Source organism: Pongo pygmaeus, chromosome 6 (assembly GCF_028885625.2).
Source record: "Pongo pygmaeus isolate AG05252 chromosome 6, NHGRI_mPonPyg2-v2.0_pri, whole genome shotgun sequence".
In the NCBI taxonomy this organism is placed as follows: domain Eukaryota; kingdom Metazoa; phylum Chordata; class Mammalia; order Primates; family Hominidae; genus Pongo; species Pongo pygmaeus.
The window spans coordinates 9720484-9736660 of NC_072379.2; the positions used below are offsets into that span (position 1 = coordinate 9720484).

The window sequence follows — 16177 nt, forward strand, 5'->3', positions numbered from 1 at the left end:
ACTGACGGGACCGGCCGTCCCTCCTTCCCCAACCCCCTCCTTGGAGCCGCCGTAGTTGCCTCAAGGGGGAGGGAGCGGTGGCCGGGACCTGACGGACCAATCGTGGCCCCGAGACGCGTCAGAAGCGGCCAATCAGAACCCGTCAGTGGGGTGGAGCTCCGGCGCCGGAGTCTGACGAGAGAAGGGAGGGGAACAAGGATAGAGCGCTCGCCAACGGCCGGCGCTCCAGGCCGTCCCGCCCAGCGCAGCCGCACCCAATCACAATGCTCAGATCGGAAGGTGGAGCCAATCAGGTCCAACCAAGAGGAGGGGACACCGGCACTCAACTAGCAGGAAAACGGGCCGAGGGACCGCAAGCAGGGGGTGCCTAGTCCTCGTCCCCCAAAGACCAATCGTAAGCCAGATACAGGCGAGTGACTGTCAAGAAGGCCAATTAGAGCCTCCGAAGGGAATCTGGACCGGCCTCTTCTCTGAGGGACGGCTCTATCTACCAATAGCATGGGCGAGAAGGCGGTCCCTTTGCTAAGGAGGAGGCGGGTGAGCTAGAACTTTAAGACTGAGGTTAAGAATGAACGCGGAGCTCCTGGCCGGCCGGGAACACAGTGCGCCGCTGCAGTGGCGAGTGCGAGCTGGACGTGTTACGGGGCTAGCCGGCGTCCAGGGTTTGAGGGGAGTCGGGCGACTGCTTGAGGCCAGTGCACTGGCGGTTGTCGCAGCTGAAGGGACAGCGGGGGGACCTCCGACGGTGAAGCCTCTGGCAGGGGTCTCGGGACCCCCGGGCTGGGGGCGGGCGGGGGGCTTCTCAGAGCCTGGAGATGCCCAGCTCGAGGAGGGAGGGTGTAGGTGCAGCGTTGCACGGTCTGCCGTCTCACCCTAGGAGCTCCCCTGGACAGGAATGGAGAGGGGACCAGACAAGGGGGTTTTAGAGGCTTAGAAAGGATCTCACCTCCTAGAACACGCCCTTGGTGCTACGAATGCAGAAACTGAGGCAGAGGGAAGTTGATGCGTTATCAAGAGCGAACAGCAAGTTCCTGATGGCTGGCTTGCTCTAGAAACCAGGTCTCTGGATCCTCCACGCACAGCCCTTTCCCGCTCCCTCAGTTTTCACAATGGATGTTTTCACTCCCTTCCTGTCTTCCTCCTTCCCTCCCTCTCCCTTCCCTTCCTCTTTATTTATTTATTTATTTATTTATTTTTATTTTTTGAGATAGAGTCTCGCTCAGTCGCCCAGGCTGGAGTGCAGTGGCGCGATCTCGGCTCACAGCAACCTCCACTGTCCGGGTTCAAGCAATTCTCCTGCCTCAGCCTCCCGAGTAGCTGGGACTACAGGCACCTGCCACCACACCCGGCTAATTTTAATTTTTTGTATTTTAGTAGAGACGGGGTTTCACCGTGTTGCCCAGGCTGGTCGCAAACTCAGGATCTCAGGCAATCTGTCCGCCTTGGCCTCCCAAAGTGCTGGCATTACAGGCGTGAGCCACGGCGCCCGGCCTTTTTTTTTTTTTTTTTTTTTTTTTTTTTTTTTAAGAAGGTCTGATTCTGTCGCCCAGGCTGGAGTGCAGTGGTGCAGTCATGGCTCACTGCAGCCTTGAATGCCTGGCCCAAGTGATCCTCCTGCCTCAGCCTCCCAAGTAGCTGGGACCACGGGCGGCACCACTGCACATGGCTAATTTATTTTCAATTTTTGTAGAGATGGGGTTTTGCTATGCTGCCCAGGCTGGTCTCAAACTCTTGACCTCAAGCGATCCTGCCTCTGCCTCCCAAAGTACTGGGATCACAGGCGTGAGCCACCGCACCCGGCCCACAGTGGACTTTTTCTTTCTTTTGAGACAGAGTCGCTCTGTTGCAGTGGCTTGATCATGGCTCACTGCAGCCTCCACCTCCCACCTCAGCCTCCCGAGTAACTGTGACTACAAGCACGCACCACCATGCCAGCTAATTGGTTTTTGTAGAGACAGGGTCCTACTATGTTGCCCAGGCTGATCTCAAACTCCTGGGCTCAAGCAATGCTCCCACTTCGGCCTCCCAAAGTGCTGGGATTATAAGCGTGCGCCACCAAGCCTGGCCCACAGTGGACTTTTTCTGTTCACAACCTCTCGTTTGCCTCCTGGGGTGAAATGGAGTGAATAAAGGGGACCCAAATGCAAGAGGAATGGAAAATACCTTTCTGTCTACTTGGAGATCTTCCTTTCTAGTGGCATGAGTCCCTAATGCAGTCCCCTCACTATGTGGTAGGTTGCCCAGAAACAAGTCACTGAAGTTGCTTTCTCCTAAGTTCACATCTTAGAGGTTGATATTCCTGAGTAGTTGTTGAAGTATTAAAATTCCATCTCAGGCATCCCAGCCTAGCTATGGCTAGGCACCACACATAAGGGAATTTGGGTGGTCAGTCTGGTGCAGTCAATGAACAGATCTGTGACACTGTGTGGTGAGGGCTGGTGGTCTGGCAGGATGGGACTCCTCTGAGCCCCTGCAAGAGCCAGCCACTCTTTGGATTTCTTGGTGTAGATCTGCCCTGATCGGTACAGACACAACCCTGACCCCTGCTGTTTCTCCTGATAAATGTCACCCCACATAAGACAAAGCTAATATCAGAGACCCCGGGAGAAATCCTAAGCTTTCAGAGGAAATCCATCCCTTTCTCCTACCTTAATAGGTTGTCCTTTATACATGCAATGATGTTACTGTCCCTCAGGAAAGCAAAAGCAGTCTTCTTTTTTGTTTGTTTTTTTTGAAACTGGGTATCATTCTCGCCCGGGCTGGAGTGCAGTGGCACGATCATAGCTCACTGCTGCCTCAAACTGGGCTCAAGCAATCCTCCTGCCTCAGCCTCCTGTGTAGCTGGGACTACAGGGGTGCATCACCACACCTGGGTAATTTTTAAGTTTTTTTTTTTTTAATATAGACACAGGGTCTCTCTATGTTGACCAGGCTGGTCTTGAACCCGTGGCCTCAAGCCATCCTCGCACCATGGCCACCCAAAAGTGCTGGGATTTCAGGCGTTAGCCACCGGCACCAGGCTGCAGTCTCCTTTTGGATGTGTTTTTTCACAAGTCTAAAGAGTTTGCTGAATCATTTGTGAGCTAAATGATTATTAGCACAGTCACCTCTCCATCTGATCTGTGAAACTGAGTTTATAGTTTTTTGAGTCTATACTCTTGAGCTACAATCCCTAGAGGCCTTGGCCTGCTGAAATGTGAGGAATTCACTAGTGTTTCTCTACAGAGTTAGTGCTAAAAGGGCCTTAAGTAGGAAAACCTCCTCCTGCTCCCTGAAATAAAGATGTCACCTACCAGTAATTCACACTTTATTTCTCCAGTAAAATGCATATCCCCTGAGCCATGTGATGGCTAGAACTGAGCTAGAACCCAGGAGCTGTCTAAGAGATGGGTTCTGGGCAAGATTAAAGGGAACAGGTCACAGTGGCCAAACAGTGAGGTCACAGAGAGGTTTGTTAGCCCCAGACTCCATGGGGGAGGGGCCTAAGAGGCAGAGGGGCCCCAGAGGTCCCCCAAGCCTAGGCGGGGGAGATGGTGTGGGAAAGCCAGCAGGAACAGGGGGCCAAGGGCCTAGGAGACAGGAGGGCAGGAGCAAGGAGGGGGCAATCAGGATGGTCAGGAGAAGCCAGAGACGGAAGCTGCAAAAATTCACCAGGCTGTGTGGACGGGAGGAGGGGCTCCGGGTGAGGGGGATTGGCTGCAGGAGATCGGGGGGAGTTATTTGGAGAAGTTAGGGATGGGTCTGGAGAGAGAGGGGAGGACATAACTGCACCCAGCTGGAGTCAGATGAGCCCCAAGATAGGCGGAGAGAAGGGAAAAAAGGATGTGGGACCCTCATGGGACCCTATGCACCCCTTCTTGGGTAGGTGAAGAGAAGCTGCCCTTCTTGTGGCTCGGAGCTTGGGGTTGAAGAGAAGAGGGGGAAAGGGAATCCGATTTCCATCCAGTTGTTCCCCCCAGAGCTGGTGAGTCCTTGGGGAGGGGGGTTAAGAATAATAGGATTGGGGGCCAGACCACCCAGGGGCCACCAATGACTCCCCGCTTCTTCCCTCCTCCCTCCCAGGTGGAGCATATCATCTCATTCCTCCCAGTCAGAGACCTTGTTGCCCTTGGCCAGACCTGCCGCTACTTCCACGAAGTGTGCGATGGGGAAGGCGTGTGGAGACGCATCTGTCGCAGACTCAGTCCACGCCTCCGAGATCAGGGTTCTGGAGTCCGGCCCTGGAAGAGAGCTGCCATTCTGAACTGTACACCTTCCCCAGAACCTCCCGTTCTCCTTGCCTCTGTCCCACCTTAGCCTTCCTGCTCTCTAAAGTCCCCTGATGACCCCCACACTCCTAACAGTGCTTCCAGGGCCCGTTTCTCCAGAAGAAATGGGTCTAGTTCAAACAGTCTCCCTTGAGTACTTCCTCCAAGTCTTCGGAATCCACCCACAGCCCCCATTAGCAGCCTCCCTGCCAAGTCTCCCTCTGTACACAGACACTTGCCGCTTTTTCCCTAGGGGCATCCCTCACTCCCCAAACCTGGAGTTTTCCCTCCTCTAACCCAAGGCTTCTGAACTCACTGTTGATATTTTGGGCAAAATAATTCCTTGTTGTGGGGAGCTGTCCTCTGCATGGTGGGATGTTTAAGCAGCAACCCTGGCCTCCACCCACCAGATGGCCAGCAGCATCCCCCTTAATTGTGACAACCGATGTCCTTGAAGGACAAAATCACCCCTAGCCTGAGAACCACGCCATAAACCCTCTTCCCCTCCAGGGATCCCCCAGAGTGTACTTCTTACACTCACTGGGAGATTAAAAGAGAAGGGGGATCCAGAAAACAGATCCAAAGCTAGGGGTGAGGGAGGATGACCGGCCTTCATTGATCATTCCTTTTCACTCCTGTTTCTGTCTCTTCTCTTTTCTTTCTTTTTTTCCTTTCTTTTCTTTCTTTTTTTTTTTTGAGGTTTTTTTTTTTTTTTTTTTTTTTTTTTGAGACAGGGTCTTGCTCTGTCACCCAGGCTGGAGCACAGTGGTGCAATCTTGGCTCAATGCAACCTCCACCTCCCGGGTTCAAGTATTCTCATGCCTCAGCCTCCTGAGTAGCTGGGATTACAGGCTCCCGCCACCATACCTGGATAATTTTTGTATTTTTAGTAGAGATGGGGTTTTGCCACGTTGCCCAGGCTGGTCTCAAACTCCTGGGCTCCCAAAGTGCTAGGATTACAGGCGTGCAAAAATTCACTGGATTGTGAGGATGGGAGGAGGGGCTCAGGGTGAGGGGGAAGGATGCCGTACCCGGCCTCTGTGTCTTTATTCTTAGAGTTTTCTTCGACATCACTGATGCAAGGTTGCACCAAAGAACTGCTCACTAAGAAGCAAATGTTTGACTCTGGGCTGAGGTGGGGTGGAGACTAAAGTTCACATGTCAAGTATAATCTAAGCTTCTTTTCCACATCTCCTTCAAAAGGGGCCTGTTTGTTCCCCTGTCCTGGGGATGGGGAGGAACTACAAACCAGCGTATCTGAGAAATCTACCCAAGCTCCAACTCATCTCCCTTGTGTCATCCCATCCCTTGAATCTTCCATCTCCTTCCTTCCTCCAGACACGAAGGGCCTGTATTTCCAGGCATTTGGAGGCCGCCGTCGATGTCTCAGCAAGAGCGTGGCCCCCTTGCTAGCCCACGGCTACCGCCGCTTCTTGCCCACCAAGGATCATGTCTTCATTCTTGACTACGTGGGGACCCTCTTCTTCCTCAAAAATGCCCTGGTCTCCACCCTTGGCCAGATGCAGTGGAAGCGGGCCTGTCGCTATGTTGTGTTGTGTCGTGGAGCCAAGGATGTGAGTAGCAGAACCCTGGCAGCTGAGAGCCCACCTGTATTAGTCCATTTTCACACTGCTATAAAGAAGTACCAGAGGCCGGGTGCAGTGGCTTACAACTGTAATCCTAGCACTTTGGGAGGCTGAGGCAGGCGGATCACCTGAGACCAGGAGTTTGAGACCAGCCTGGCCAACATGGCGAAACCCGTCTCTACTAAAAATACAAAAATTAGCTGGGTGTGGTGGTGGGTGCCTATAATCCCAGCTACTTGGGAGGCTGAGGCAGGAGAATCGCTTGAACTTGGGAGGCAGAGGCTGCAGTGAGCCGAGATTGCACTCTTGCGCTCCAGCCTGGGCAACAAGAGCAAGACTCCGTCTCGAAAAAAAAAAAAGACATACCTGAGACCGGGTAATTTATAAGGCAAAGAGGTTTAATTGACTCACAGTTCCACATGGCTGGGAAGGCCTCAGGAAACTTACAATCATGGCAGAAGGGAAAGAGGCACGTCTTACATGGCAGCAGGCGAGAGCGTGCAAGCAAGAGCAGGGAAAACTGCCTTATAAATCCATCAGACCTCGTGAGAACCCACTATCATGAAAACAGCATGGGGGAAACTGCCCCTGTGAGCCAATCACCTCCCACTGGGGATTACAATTCGAGATGAGATTTGGGTGGGGGCACAGAGCCTAACCATATCACCACCTCTCTTTTGAGGACCCAGGCCCCTATCAGTCTTGAGGTGTCTTTCCTATGACTTCTGCCCTCCCATATAGGAACTTGAAATCAAGGGCTCATTTCCCAACTCTGGACCCAAGCATTTCACTTCCCACCCCGGGATCCAGCTGCCCCAGCCCCATCCCATTTTGAAACCCTAGATCCCAGACGCCCTCATCTTTTCCCCCAGTTTGCCTCGGACCCAAGGTGTGACACAGTTTACCGTAAATACCTCTACGTCTTGGCCACTCGGGAGCAGCAGGAAGTGGTGGGTACCACCAGCAGCCGGGCCTGTGACTGTGTTGAGGTCTATCTGCAGTCTAGTGGGCAGCGAGTCTTCAAGATGACATTCCACCATTCCATGGCCTTCAAGCAGATCGTGCTGGTTGGTCAGGAGACCCAGCGGGCTCTACTGCTCCTCACAGGTGTGGCCCAAAGCGGTGGCTTTTGCAAACTGTTTCCTGCAGATTCCTCAGACCCTGCTGCAGAGGAGGGGGAGGGAGGCCCCTCAGACTGGGTTCCATATGCCACCTTATCCTAGTCTCCATCTTAACAGCTCTGCCCTTCTCTGTCTCCTAGTCTAGGATTCTGCTTAATATTTTATATGAATAAAAGGCCCTGTCCAGGTATGGTGGCTTACACCTGTAACCCCAGCAGTTTGGGAGGCCAAGGTGAGCAGATCACCTGAGATCTGGAGTTCGAGACCAGCCTGGCCAACATGGCAAGACCCCATCTCTACTAAAAAATACAAAAATTAGGTCGGGTGTAGCGGCTCACACCTGTAATCCCAGTTTTTGGGAGGCCGAGGCGGGTAGATCACGAGGTCAAGAGATCGAGACCAACATGGTGAAACCCTGCCTGACTCTACTAAAAAAAAATACAAAAATTAGCCAAGCCTGGTGGCGCGTGCCTGTAGTCTCAGCTACTCAGGAGGCTGAGGCAGGAGAATCCCTTGAACCCAGGAGGTGGAGGTTGCAGTAAGCTGAGATCACGCCACTGCACTCCAGCCTGGTGACAGAGTGAGACTCTGTCTCAAAAAAAAAAATTAGCCGGGTGTGGTGGCGTGGACCTGTAGTCTCAGCTACTTGGGAGCCTGAGGCAGGAGAATCTCTTGAACCCAGGAGGTGGAGGTTTCAGTGAGCCGAGATTATGCCACTGCACTCCAGCCTGGGCAACAGAGCGAGACTCCATCTCCAAAAAAAAAAAAAAAAAAAATCAGATCTCCCCAGCTTCCATGCCAAGCACCTCCCTATACTCCAAACTGCTCCCAATGTCCTTTATACTTAACCACATCACCCTTTAGGCTTTTTCTTAAAATATTTTTTTCTTTTTTGGAGCAGGGTAGAGATGGGGTCTTGCTATGTTGCCCAGGCTGGTCTCAAACTCCCTGCCTCAAGTGATCCTCCTGCCTTGGCCTCCCAAAGTGCTGAGATTACAGGTGTGAGCCACCACACTTGACCACCTCTAAACTTCTGAATGCCAGGCAGGGCCCTCAATCCCCAGACCTCTCACTCAAATCGGATTCTAACAAATCTGCTAGATTTTTCTCTCTGCTCATCTCTCATGCTGAAGTACTTCCCTGATTTATGGTGGGAACTGGAGTCTGGGGGACTTGGGGTCACTCTTCCCTTATTTCTTTCTCAGCCCCACTCTAGGGCAGTAAGTGTGTCACCCATATGGCTTAGGGAGTCTCTTGGGATGTTTATGTGGATATTGGAGAATCCCCTCCCCAACTAATTGTCTGCTTCCCCTACTCCCAGAGGAAGGAAAGATCTACTCTTTGGTAGTGAATGAGACCCAGCTTGACCAGCCACGCTCCTACACGGTTCAGCTGGCGCTGAGGAAGGTGTCCCACTACCTGCCTCACCTGCGCGTGGCCTGCATGACTTCCAACCAGAGCAGCACCCTCTATGTCACGGGTATGGACCACCTCCCCCCAGCTCAAGCCCACAGCCTTGGTTAGACCCTCCAAACACTGACACCCTTCACCCTTACTCCAGCTGCATGGTGAACCCCTGAGGGCATCCTAGTGAAAAGATGTGTTTATGGCCGGCATGGTGACTCATGCCTGTAATCCCATCACTTTGGGAAGCCGAGGCAGGTGAATCACCTGAGGTCAGGAGTTCAAGACCAGCCTGGCCAACATGGAGAAACCCCATCTCTACTAAAATACAAAAATTAGCTGGGTGTGATGGCAGGCGCCTGTAATCCCAGCTACACCAGAGGCTGAGACAGGAGAATCACTTGAACCAGGAGGTAGAGGTTGCAGTGACCTGAGATTGTGCCACTTCACTCCAGCCTGGGCGACCAAGGGGAGACTCAGTCTCAAAAGATGTGTTTTCAGTTCCCAGGCATCATAGTTGATGCATTCCTAGTGGGTATGAGACTCCTTGGATCTTGTAGCTTTCATCCCAGGTGGGGCCTTATCCCTAGGAAACGGGTGCCCAAAGCTGCTGAGCTGAGGGCTCCTGACCCCCCAGACCAGGGGGGAGTGTATTTTGAGGTGCATACCCCAGGGGTGTATCGCGATCTCTTTGGGACCCTTCAAGCCTTTGACCCCCTGGACCAGCAGATGCCGCTTGCTCTCTCAATGCCTGCCAAGGTAGGCTCCTGGAGGGACGGGGCAAACCAGAGGGGTGGGGCTGTAGGGATTGAAAGTTCTGAAGTATTATAGGAATCAGATGATTGATCCAGAGGGGCAGGGGATCCCCAGGGAGAGGTATGCCAAGAGATCAGCTGGGGGCTGTGTGCGGAGAGAGGCTGAGGAGGGAGGATCGCTTGAGCCCAGGAGCTCTAGACCAGCCTGGGCAACATAGTGAGACCCCATCTCTAAAATATATATATATATATATATATATATATATATATATATATATATATATATATATATATAGAAGGAGATCAGCTGGGGATGGCAGGTTAGTGGCTGGAAGACTCTGGAACTCAGAGTTCCTCTGGAGGGAATGGAATGCCTATCCCCTTTCTATCTTGCACACTAGATCCTACTCTGTGCTCTTGGCTACAACCACCTTGGCCTGGTGGATGAATTTGGCCGAATCTTCATGCAAGGAAATAACAGATACGGGCAGCTAGGAACAGGGGACAAAATGGACCGAGGGGAACCCACACAGGTGAGACTGTTTCCCAGCAACTCTCATCCCAACCCCTTTCCTCCAATTCCCTAACCCCCAGATCTGTCCTCTTCTCCAGATTCCATAGAATCCAGTTTCTGCTCCTTTGGGAAGTTAAGCCAATCAGTATGTAATGCCAGTGGCACTGCCCCATGTCTTACCCAGGGTTGGCACTATGAGGTCCATTCTATGCAGTGCACACTGTAAATGTAATAGGAATTTAGTGAAGGGGTAGAGTGGGTGACCTGGGCAGGCTAGAGTAACTTCTAGAAGAGGGAAGAGGTGAGCAGGGGCCAGGTGCAGAGGCTCATGCCTGTAATCCCAACACTTTGGGAGGCCAAAGTGGGCGGATCACTTGAGGTCAGAAGTTCTAGACCAGCCTGGGCAACATGGTGAAACCCCGTCTCTACCAAAAATATAAGAAATTAGCTGGCTGTGGTGGCACATGCCTGCAATCCCAGCTACTCAGGAGGTTGAGGCAGGAGATTCTCTTGAACCTGGGAGGCTGAGGTTGCAGTGAGCTGAGATCGTGCCACCCTACTCCAGCCTGGGCAACAGAGTGAGACTCCATCTCAAAAAAGAAAAAAAAAAAAAAAAAAAAAAAAGATGTGAGCAGGGCATCGTGGGTTACATAAGACTTAGGTAGGGATAGAGAAGGCATTCTGTGTGATGAGGAGGGGGATAGGCACAAAACTTGCACATACCTGGGACAGTGACAAGACGGGTCTCACTAAAGCACAGAAGGCATCTTGGGAATCACTGAGGTATGAGGTGGTACAGGTGAGCACAAGCCTAGAGAGGTGTAGATTTGGGGAAGAGTCACTGCACGTTCTGGAATAGGAGAAGGCAACCCCCAAGAGGTGACTGAGAACATGTCAGGAGCCTTGTGCAGAGGAGGCCAAGGCGGGGAGCCCGCCAGGAGGCTGTTGAGTGATGACAGCACTTGAGACAAGAGCCTGGTGCTGCAGCGAGAATGGGAAGGAATGGATACAGGAGCTATTTGGGAAGAAAATGAATAGGGCCTCAAAACTGATTAGATGTAGAAGAGAGGGATATAAGACAGAGGTGGCTCTGGAAGAAAGATGATATCTCACACCTGTAATCCCAGCACTTTGGGAGACAAAGGTGGGCGGATCACTTGAGCCCAGGAGCATGAGATCAGCCTGGACAACATGGTGAAACCCTGTCTCTAGAAAAAATAAAAAATTAGCCAGGTGTGGTGGTGGGCGCTTGTAGTTTCAGCTACTCGGGAGTCTGAGGCACGAGAACTGCTGAGGCAGAGGTTGCAGTGAGCCGAGATCGTGCCACAGCATTCCAGCCTGGGCAACGGAGAGAGACTCTGTCTCAAAACAAAACAAAACAAAAACCACACTCAATTGGAAACATCTAGCTGGCAATTAGATTCTACCTGGGAACGTGGTTGAACGGACAGAAGTAGAGACTGAAAAGCAGCTCTGAGAAGTAGGCCCCGTGGTAGGCAGGGGATGAAGACGAGGTGCCTCTAAGACAGGCTGTGCACCCCTCTAATACTGTCCCAGAAGGCACGTGAGAAGGAAGTTCCAAATGGGGGTGGTGGCAGGGTTAATTGATGGTGTGACAATGTAAGATACATTTACTACTGACATGGAAAAGATAGTCATGCCATATTTTTAGGTGAAAAAGACTTTTATGAAATGGTTTACATAGTACCATTTATTTTTATTTTTATTTTCAAGATAGAGTCTTGCTCTGTCTCCCAGGCTGGAGTGCAACAGCGCGATCTCGGCTCACTGCAACCTCTGCCTCCCAGGTTCAAGTGATTCTCCTGCCTCAGCCTGCTAAGTAGATGGGATTACAGTGCCCACCACCATGCCTGGCTAATTTTTGTATTTTTAGTAGAGACGGAGTTTTACCATGTTGGCCAGGCTGGTCTCAAACTCCTGACCTCAGGTGATCTGCACACCTTGGCCTCCCAAAGTGCTGGGATTACAGGTGTGAGCCACCGCACCCAGCCTCTTTTTACTTTTTTTATTACTTTTTTGAGACATGGTCTCCGCTGCTTCCCAAGCTGGAGTGCAGTGACACAATCGTAGCTCGCTGCAGCTTCCAACTCCAGGGCTCAAGAGATCCTCCCGCCTCAACCTCCCAAGCAGCTAGGACTACAGGAATGCGCCACTACGCCCAGATAATTTTTTTTTTTTTTTTTTAGAGACAGGGTCTTGCTATGTTGCCCAAGCTTATACTGAACTCATGGCTTTAAGCAATCCTCCCACCTCAGACTCCTAAAGTGCTGGGATTACAGGTGTGAGCCACCACACCTGGCCCCATCCCATTTTTTGTTTAAAAATACACAACTTGCCCATCATGGTGGCTGGCATCTGTAATCCCAACTACTCAGGAGGCTGAGACAGGAGGATTGCTTGAGGCCAGTAGTTGGAGGCTGCAGTGAGCTGTGATCACCACTGCACTCCAGCCTGGGTGACACTGAGACCCTATCTCTAAAAAATAAAAAATATACAACTTATGTGTATTTGTTTGTTTAGCCAACAGTGAAGAATATCTAGCAAGATGTTAATAGTAGATGGTGGGATTTCCAATTATTTTAAAATTAATTTTTTGCTTGCCAATGTTTCATAATTTTTCTAGAATGACCATAAATTACTTATCAGTGTCTTCGGAATTAAAGCGCTAACAGGCTCAGGAGAATGAGGGGGCAGAAGAGGCCCTGGGATTTAGCCACTGAGAGGCCAAGTGCCTCTAGAAAGAGCATGTCAGTAATGTAGTAGAGAGAAAAGCAAGATCCCAGGGAGGTGCTGGAAAGACTGGCTGTGGGAAGGAACAGTAATGTGGTCAACCTCAGATTGGTCATGTAACCAACTCTGCTGCTTAAGAGACAGAGGCAGGAAGCGGCAGGAAGCAAGTAGAAGCTTTTTTTTTTTCAAAAACAGAGTGGCCATTTTGGAAAAGAATTATGTGATAAGTTGAAAATGCCAGGCTGAGCATGGTGGCTCACACCTGTAATCCTAGCACTTTGGGAGGCCAAGGCAGGTGGATTGCCTGAGCCCAGGAGTTCGAGACCAGCCTGGGCAACATGGTGAAACCCCGTCTCTACTAAAATACAAAAGAAATTAGCCGGGCATGGTGGTGTGCACCTATAGTCCCAGCTACTCAGGAGGCTGAGGCAGGAGAATTCCTTGAACCGGAGAGGCGGAGGTTGCAATGAGCTGAAATCGCGCCACTGCACTTCAGCTTGGGCAACAGAGCGAGACTCCATCTCTACAAAAAAAAAAAAAAAAATGCTAGAGGCGAGGTGGGAGGCCAGGAGTTCGAGATCACCATGAGCAACATAGTGAGACACTGTCTCTATAGAAAATTTAAAAATTTAAAATTTAAAAATTATAGGCACATGCCGGGTGTGGTGACACACACCTGTAGTCCCAACTACTCAGGAGGCTGAGGCAGAAGGATGGCTTGAGCCCAGGAGTTCAAGGCTGCAGTGAGCTATGATTGCACCACTGCATTTCAGCCTGGGCAACAGAATGAGACCCCATCTCTAAAAAAAGAAAAGAGAAAATAAAAATGCTAGAGTGGAGGCCGGGCACAGTGGTTAATGCCTGTAATCTCAGCACTTTGGGAGGCCGAGGCAGGCAGATCACCTGAGGTCAGGAGTTCGAGACCAGCCTGGTCAATATGGCAAAACCCCTTCTCTACTAAAAATACAAAAATTAGATGGGCGTGGTGGCAAGGATCTGTAGTCCTAGCTACTTGGGAGGCTGAGGTAGGAGAATTGCTTGAACCCAGGAAGGCAGAGGTTGCAGTGAGCCGAGATCGCACTGCTGCATTCCAAACCTCCAACTCTGTCTCAAAAAAGAAAAAAGAAAGAAAGAAAGAAAAGATAATACTAGAGCAGGAAGGGAGGGATAGTGGAAGGAAAGTCCTTCCTCAGGGTGGTGTTGGGGTCTAACCTGGAATTGCACAAGGAGCAAGTCTCCCCGAGGCTGGCAGGCAGGATGAGAGGCTGGACTGGCATAGACGGGTGGGCTGAGAATGAGGGGTACACCACAGCAGGCCCTGGGCTCAGGCAAGGAGCTGATTTTCTGGGGGCATAGATGAGGTACCAACAGAAGTGCAAGACCCTATGTGACCAGTTAGAGTATGGGGGCTGCAGGGGTCAGCACGGCAGACCTGGGGCGTGGGACAGTGCTGGCTCCCATTTCTTCCTCCCCAGTTCACATTCTGCCCCAAGCCTTCCAGTCAACCTTTTCCCACCCCAGCCCCCCAGTCCCTTGGTGCTCCCCGCTCAGGGCCCCTGGCCGTGTGTCCCCAGGTTCGTTACCTGCAGCGGCCCATCACTCTGTGGTGCGGCCTCAACCACTCCCTGGTGCTGAGCCAGAGCTCAGAGTTCAGCAAGGAGCTGCTGGGCTGCGGCTGTGGGGCTGGGGGCCGCCTCCCAGGCTGGCCCAAGGGAAGTGCCTCTTTCGTCAAGCTCCAAGTCAAGGTCAGAGCGGGGTCAGGGGGGTGGGCACCCAGGGAGGATGAGAGCCATGAACCAGGAAGCCCACAGGCTGTAGCTGGGGCTCCTGCAGGGACCCAGGGGGTCCCATTTCCCTAGCACCACCCCACCTCCCTCCTCTGCCGCACACCACGCTTTCTGCTCTCTCCCTTAGCAGACTGTGCTGGCCTTGCCCAACCTCACACACCCTTGGGACTTAGCGGGCTCAGGGCTGGTGTGAGAGGGAAGAATGCAATAGGCAGATTGGCCCGGGCTCCCTGGGAAACCCTGCAAGGAAAGCACCACTCAGCCATGCCCCTTTCTCTCCTCCTCCAAGGTCCCTCTGTGTGCCTGCGCCCTCTGTGCCACCAGGGAGTGCCTGTACATCCTGTCCAGCCACGACATCGAGCAGCACGCCCCCTATCGCGACCTGCCGGCCAGCAGGGTGGTGGGGACTCCCGAGCCCAGCCTGGGGGCCAGAGCGCCCCAGGACCCCGGGGGGACAGCCCAGGCCTGCGAGGAGTACCTCAGCCAGATCCACAGTTGCCACACGTTGCAGGACCGCATGGAGAAGATGAAGGAGATCGTAGGGTGGATGCCCCTGATGGCCGCACAGAAGGACTTCTTCTGGGAGGCCCTGGACATGCTGCAGAGCGCTGAGGGAGGCGGGGGTGGTGTAGGGCCCCCAGCCCCTGAGACCTAATCCCCCTCATGCTAGCCTAGTCCCTGGAGGGAGTCCGGCCCCAGGCCAGGGACTAAGGAGCAATGACCATTGTGCGCATGCGTGTGGGAAGGGGTTGCTAGGGGGTGGGGACCGCTAACCAGGGTAAGGCAGGGAATTATTTTGTAAAATGTTCAGGGGGCTGCCCAGGAGGGGCCCCCAACCTGACTATCATGGACAAGAGATTTGATGGATAGAATAAAAGGCTGCAGCGAGGCCTGGTGTGGAAGCCTTGGGGGCTGGGAGGGACAGGGGCAGGGATGGGGGTCTGCTGCCCGGCTTGGTGGGTGCAGGAGGGCAGGAACCCAGGCAGGGGCAGGCAGCACAAGCAGCTCCAGGTCTCAGGTGCAGCAGAGCTGATGCTGCCTAAACCCTTCACATTGTTGTCCACTCCCTGCTCCCAAGAGCACACCTGGTCGTTTGGACTGGGTAGTCCTGGCCCTACCTTCTGGAACAACTCTATGCACAGATGCTCTTGGCTACCCCACTGGGATCCCCTGCCCACTAGACTTGTCCCCATCCTGAGGCAGCCTGTTCCTCCTGACCCCCGAAAGCTTCCCACCCATCTCCCTTTGGCCTGAAGCCAGCCCCCTCCTCTCTTCCTTCTGTTTACCTCCCAGGTTTGGGCTCTATTTTCTACTCCTTCCACCTCTTCCTGAGTAACAAGGACACTCCCTTCATCCACACCCCATGCCTCCTGCCTTGCTTCCTGTACCTTCAAGTAGTTGGAAGAGGTCATGGGTGAGAATTCCTTCTCCTCAGCCTAGTCTGGCCCAAGTCTGGAGAGAAGGCAATGGAGATTTGAGGTGGAGACCAGGTGTGGTGGCTACGCCTATGATCCCAGCACTTTGGGAGTCCGAAGCGGGTGGATCACCTGAGGCTAGGAATTTGAGACCAGCCTGGACAGCATGCTGAAACCCTATCTCTACTAAAAATACAAAAATTAGCCAGGCGTGGAGGCATGCGCCTGCAGTCCCAGCTACTTGGGAGGCTGAAGCACAAGAATTGCTTGAACCCGGGAGGCGGAGGTTGCAGTGAGCTGAGATCGCGCCACTGCTCTCCAGCCTGGGTCACAGAATGAGACTCTGTCTCAAAAAAAAAAAAAAAAAAAAAAATGAAGTGGAAAATGAGCTGGCAGGGGTGGTCAGGCAGTGGGTAAGCAATGAGGGTTCCTGAGCTGAGGAAGCAGGGGCTAGGGGAGGATGGGGGCTAGGGAGTCCTCAGAAGTTCCCGGAGATACTCCCTCACTGGACAGAGTGGGGTTCCCGACGACGTTACTTGAAGCCTGGGAGACGGCCTCTGCCCCTCACTGCTCCTCCCCCTCCTTAGGTCAACATTT

General features: G+C 52.7%; 1 protein-coding gene across 4 annotated transcripts; it reads left to right on the plus strand.

Moving 5' to 3' along the window:
• The first annotated feature begins 3 nt into the window (after positions 1–3).
• Positions 4–15054, plus strand: FBXO24 (F-box protein 24). 4 transcript variants are annotated; one of them, XM_054496367.1, is made up of 10 exons: positions 4–537; positions 3866–3964; positions 4063–4246; positions 5586–5821; positions 6706–6940; positions 8276–8434; positions 8996–9117; positions 9515–9646; positions 13953–14123; positions 14455–15054. In XM_054496367.1, the coding sequence occupies exons 1-10, from the start codon at positions 499–501 to the stop codon at positions 14818–14820; spliced, it is 1743 nt and encodes a 580-aa protein (XP_054352342.1). In that variant the 5' UTR covers positions 4–498; the 3' UTR covers positions 14821–15054. The 4 variants fall into 4 exon arrangements, with proteins under 4 accessions (XP_054352342.1, XP_063524243.1, XP_063524242.1 ...); XM_063668172.1 differs by lacking the exon at positions 4–537 and adding an exon at positions 1526–2231; XM_063668173.1 differs by lacking the exon at positions 3866–3964 and having other exon boundaries at positions 89–537.
• Positions 15055–16177: the final 1123 nt, after the last annotated feature.

Coding starts and splice junctions, on each gene's coding strand:
- FBXO24 (XM_054496368.2), top strand. CDS start 3,347: ATGGCTAGAACTGAGCTAGAACCCAGGAGCTGTCTAAGAGATGGGTTC. Junction 3,683..3,865: donor GACGGGAGGAGGGGCTCCGG/GTGAGGGGGATT, acceptor CTTCTTGGGTAG/GTGAAGAGAAGCTGCCCTTC. Junction 6,941..8,275: donor GGCTCTACTGCTCCTCACAG/GTGTGGCCCAAA, acceptor CCCTACTCCCAG/AGGAAGGAAAGATCTACTCT.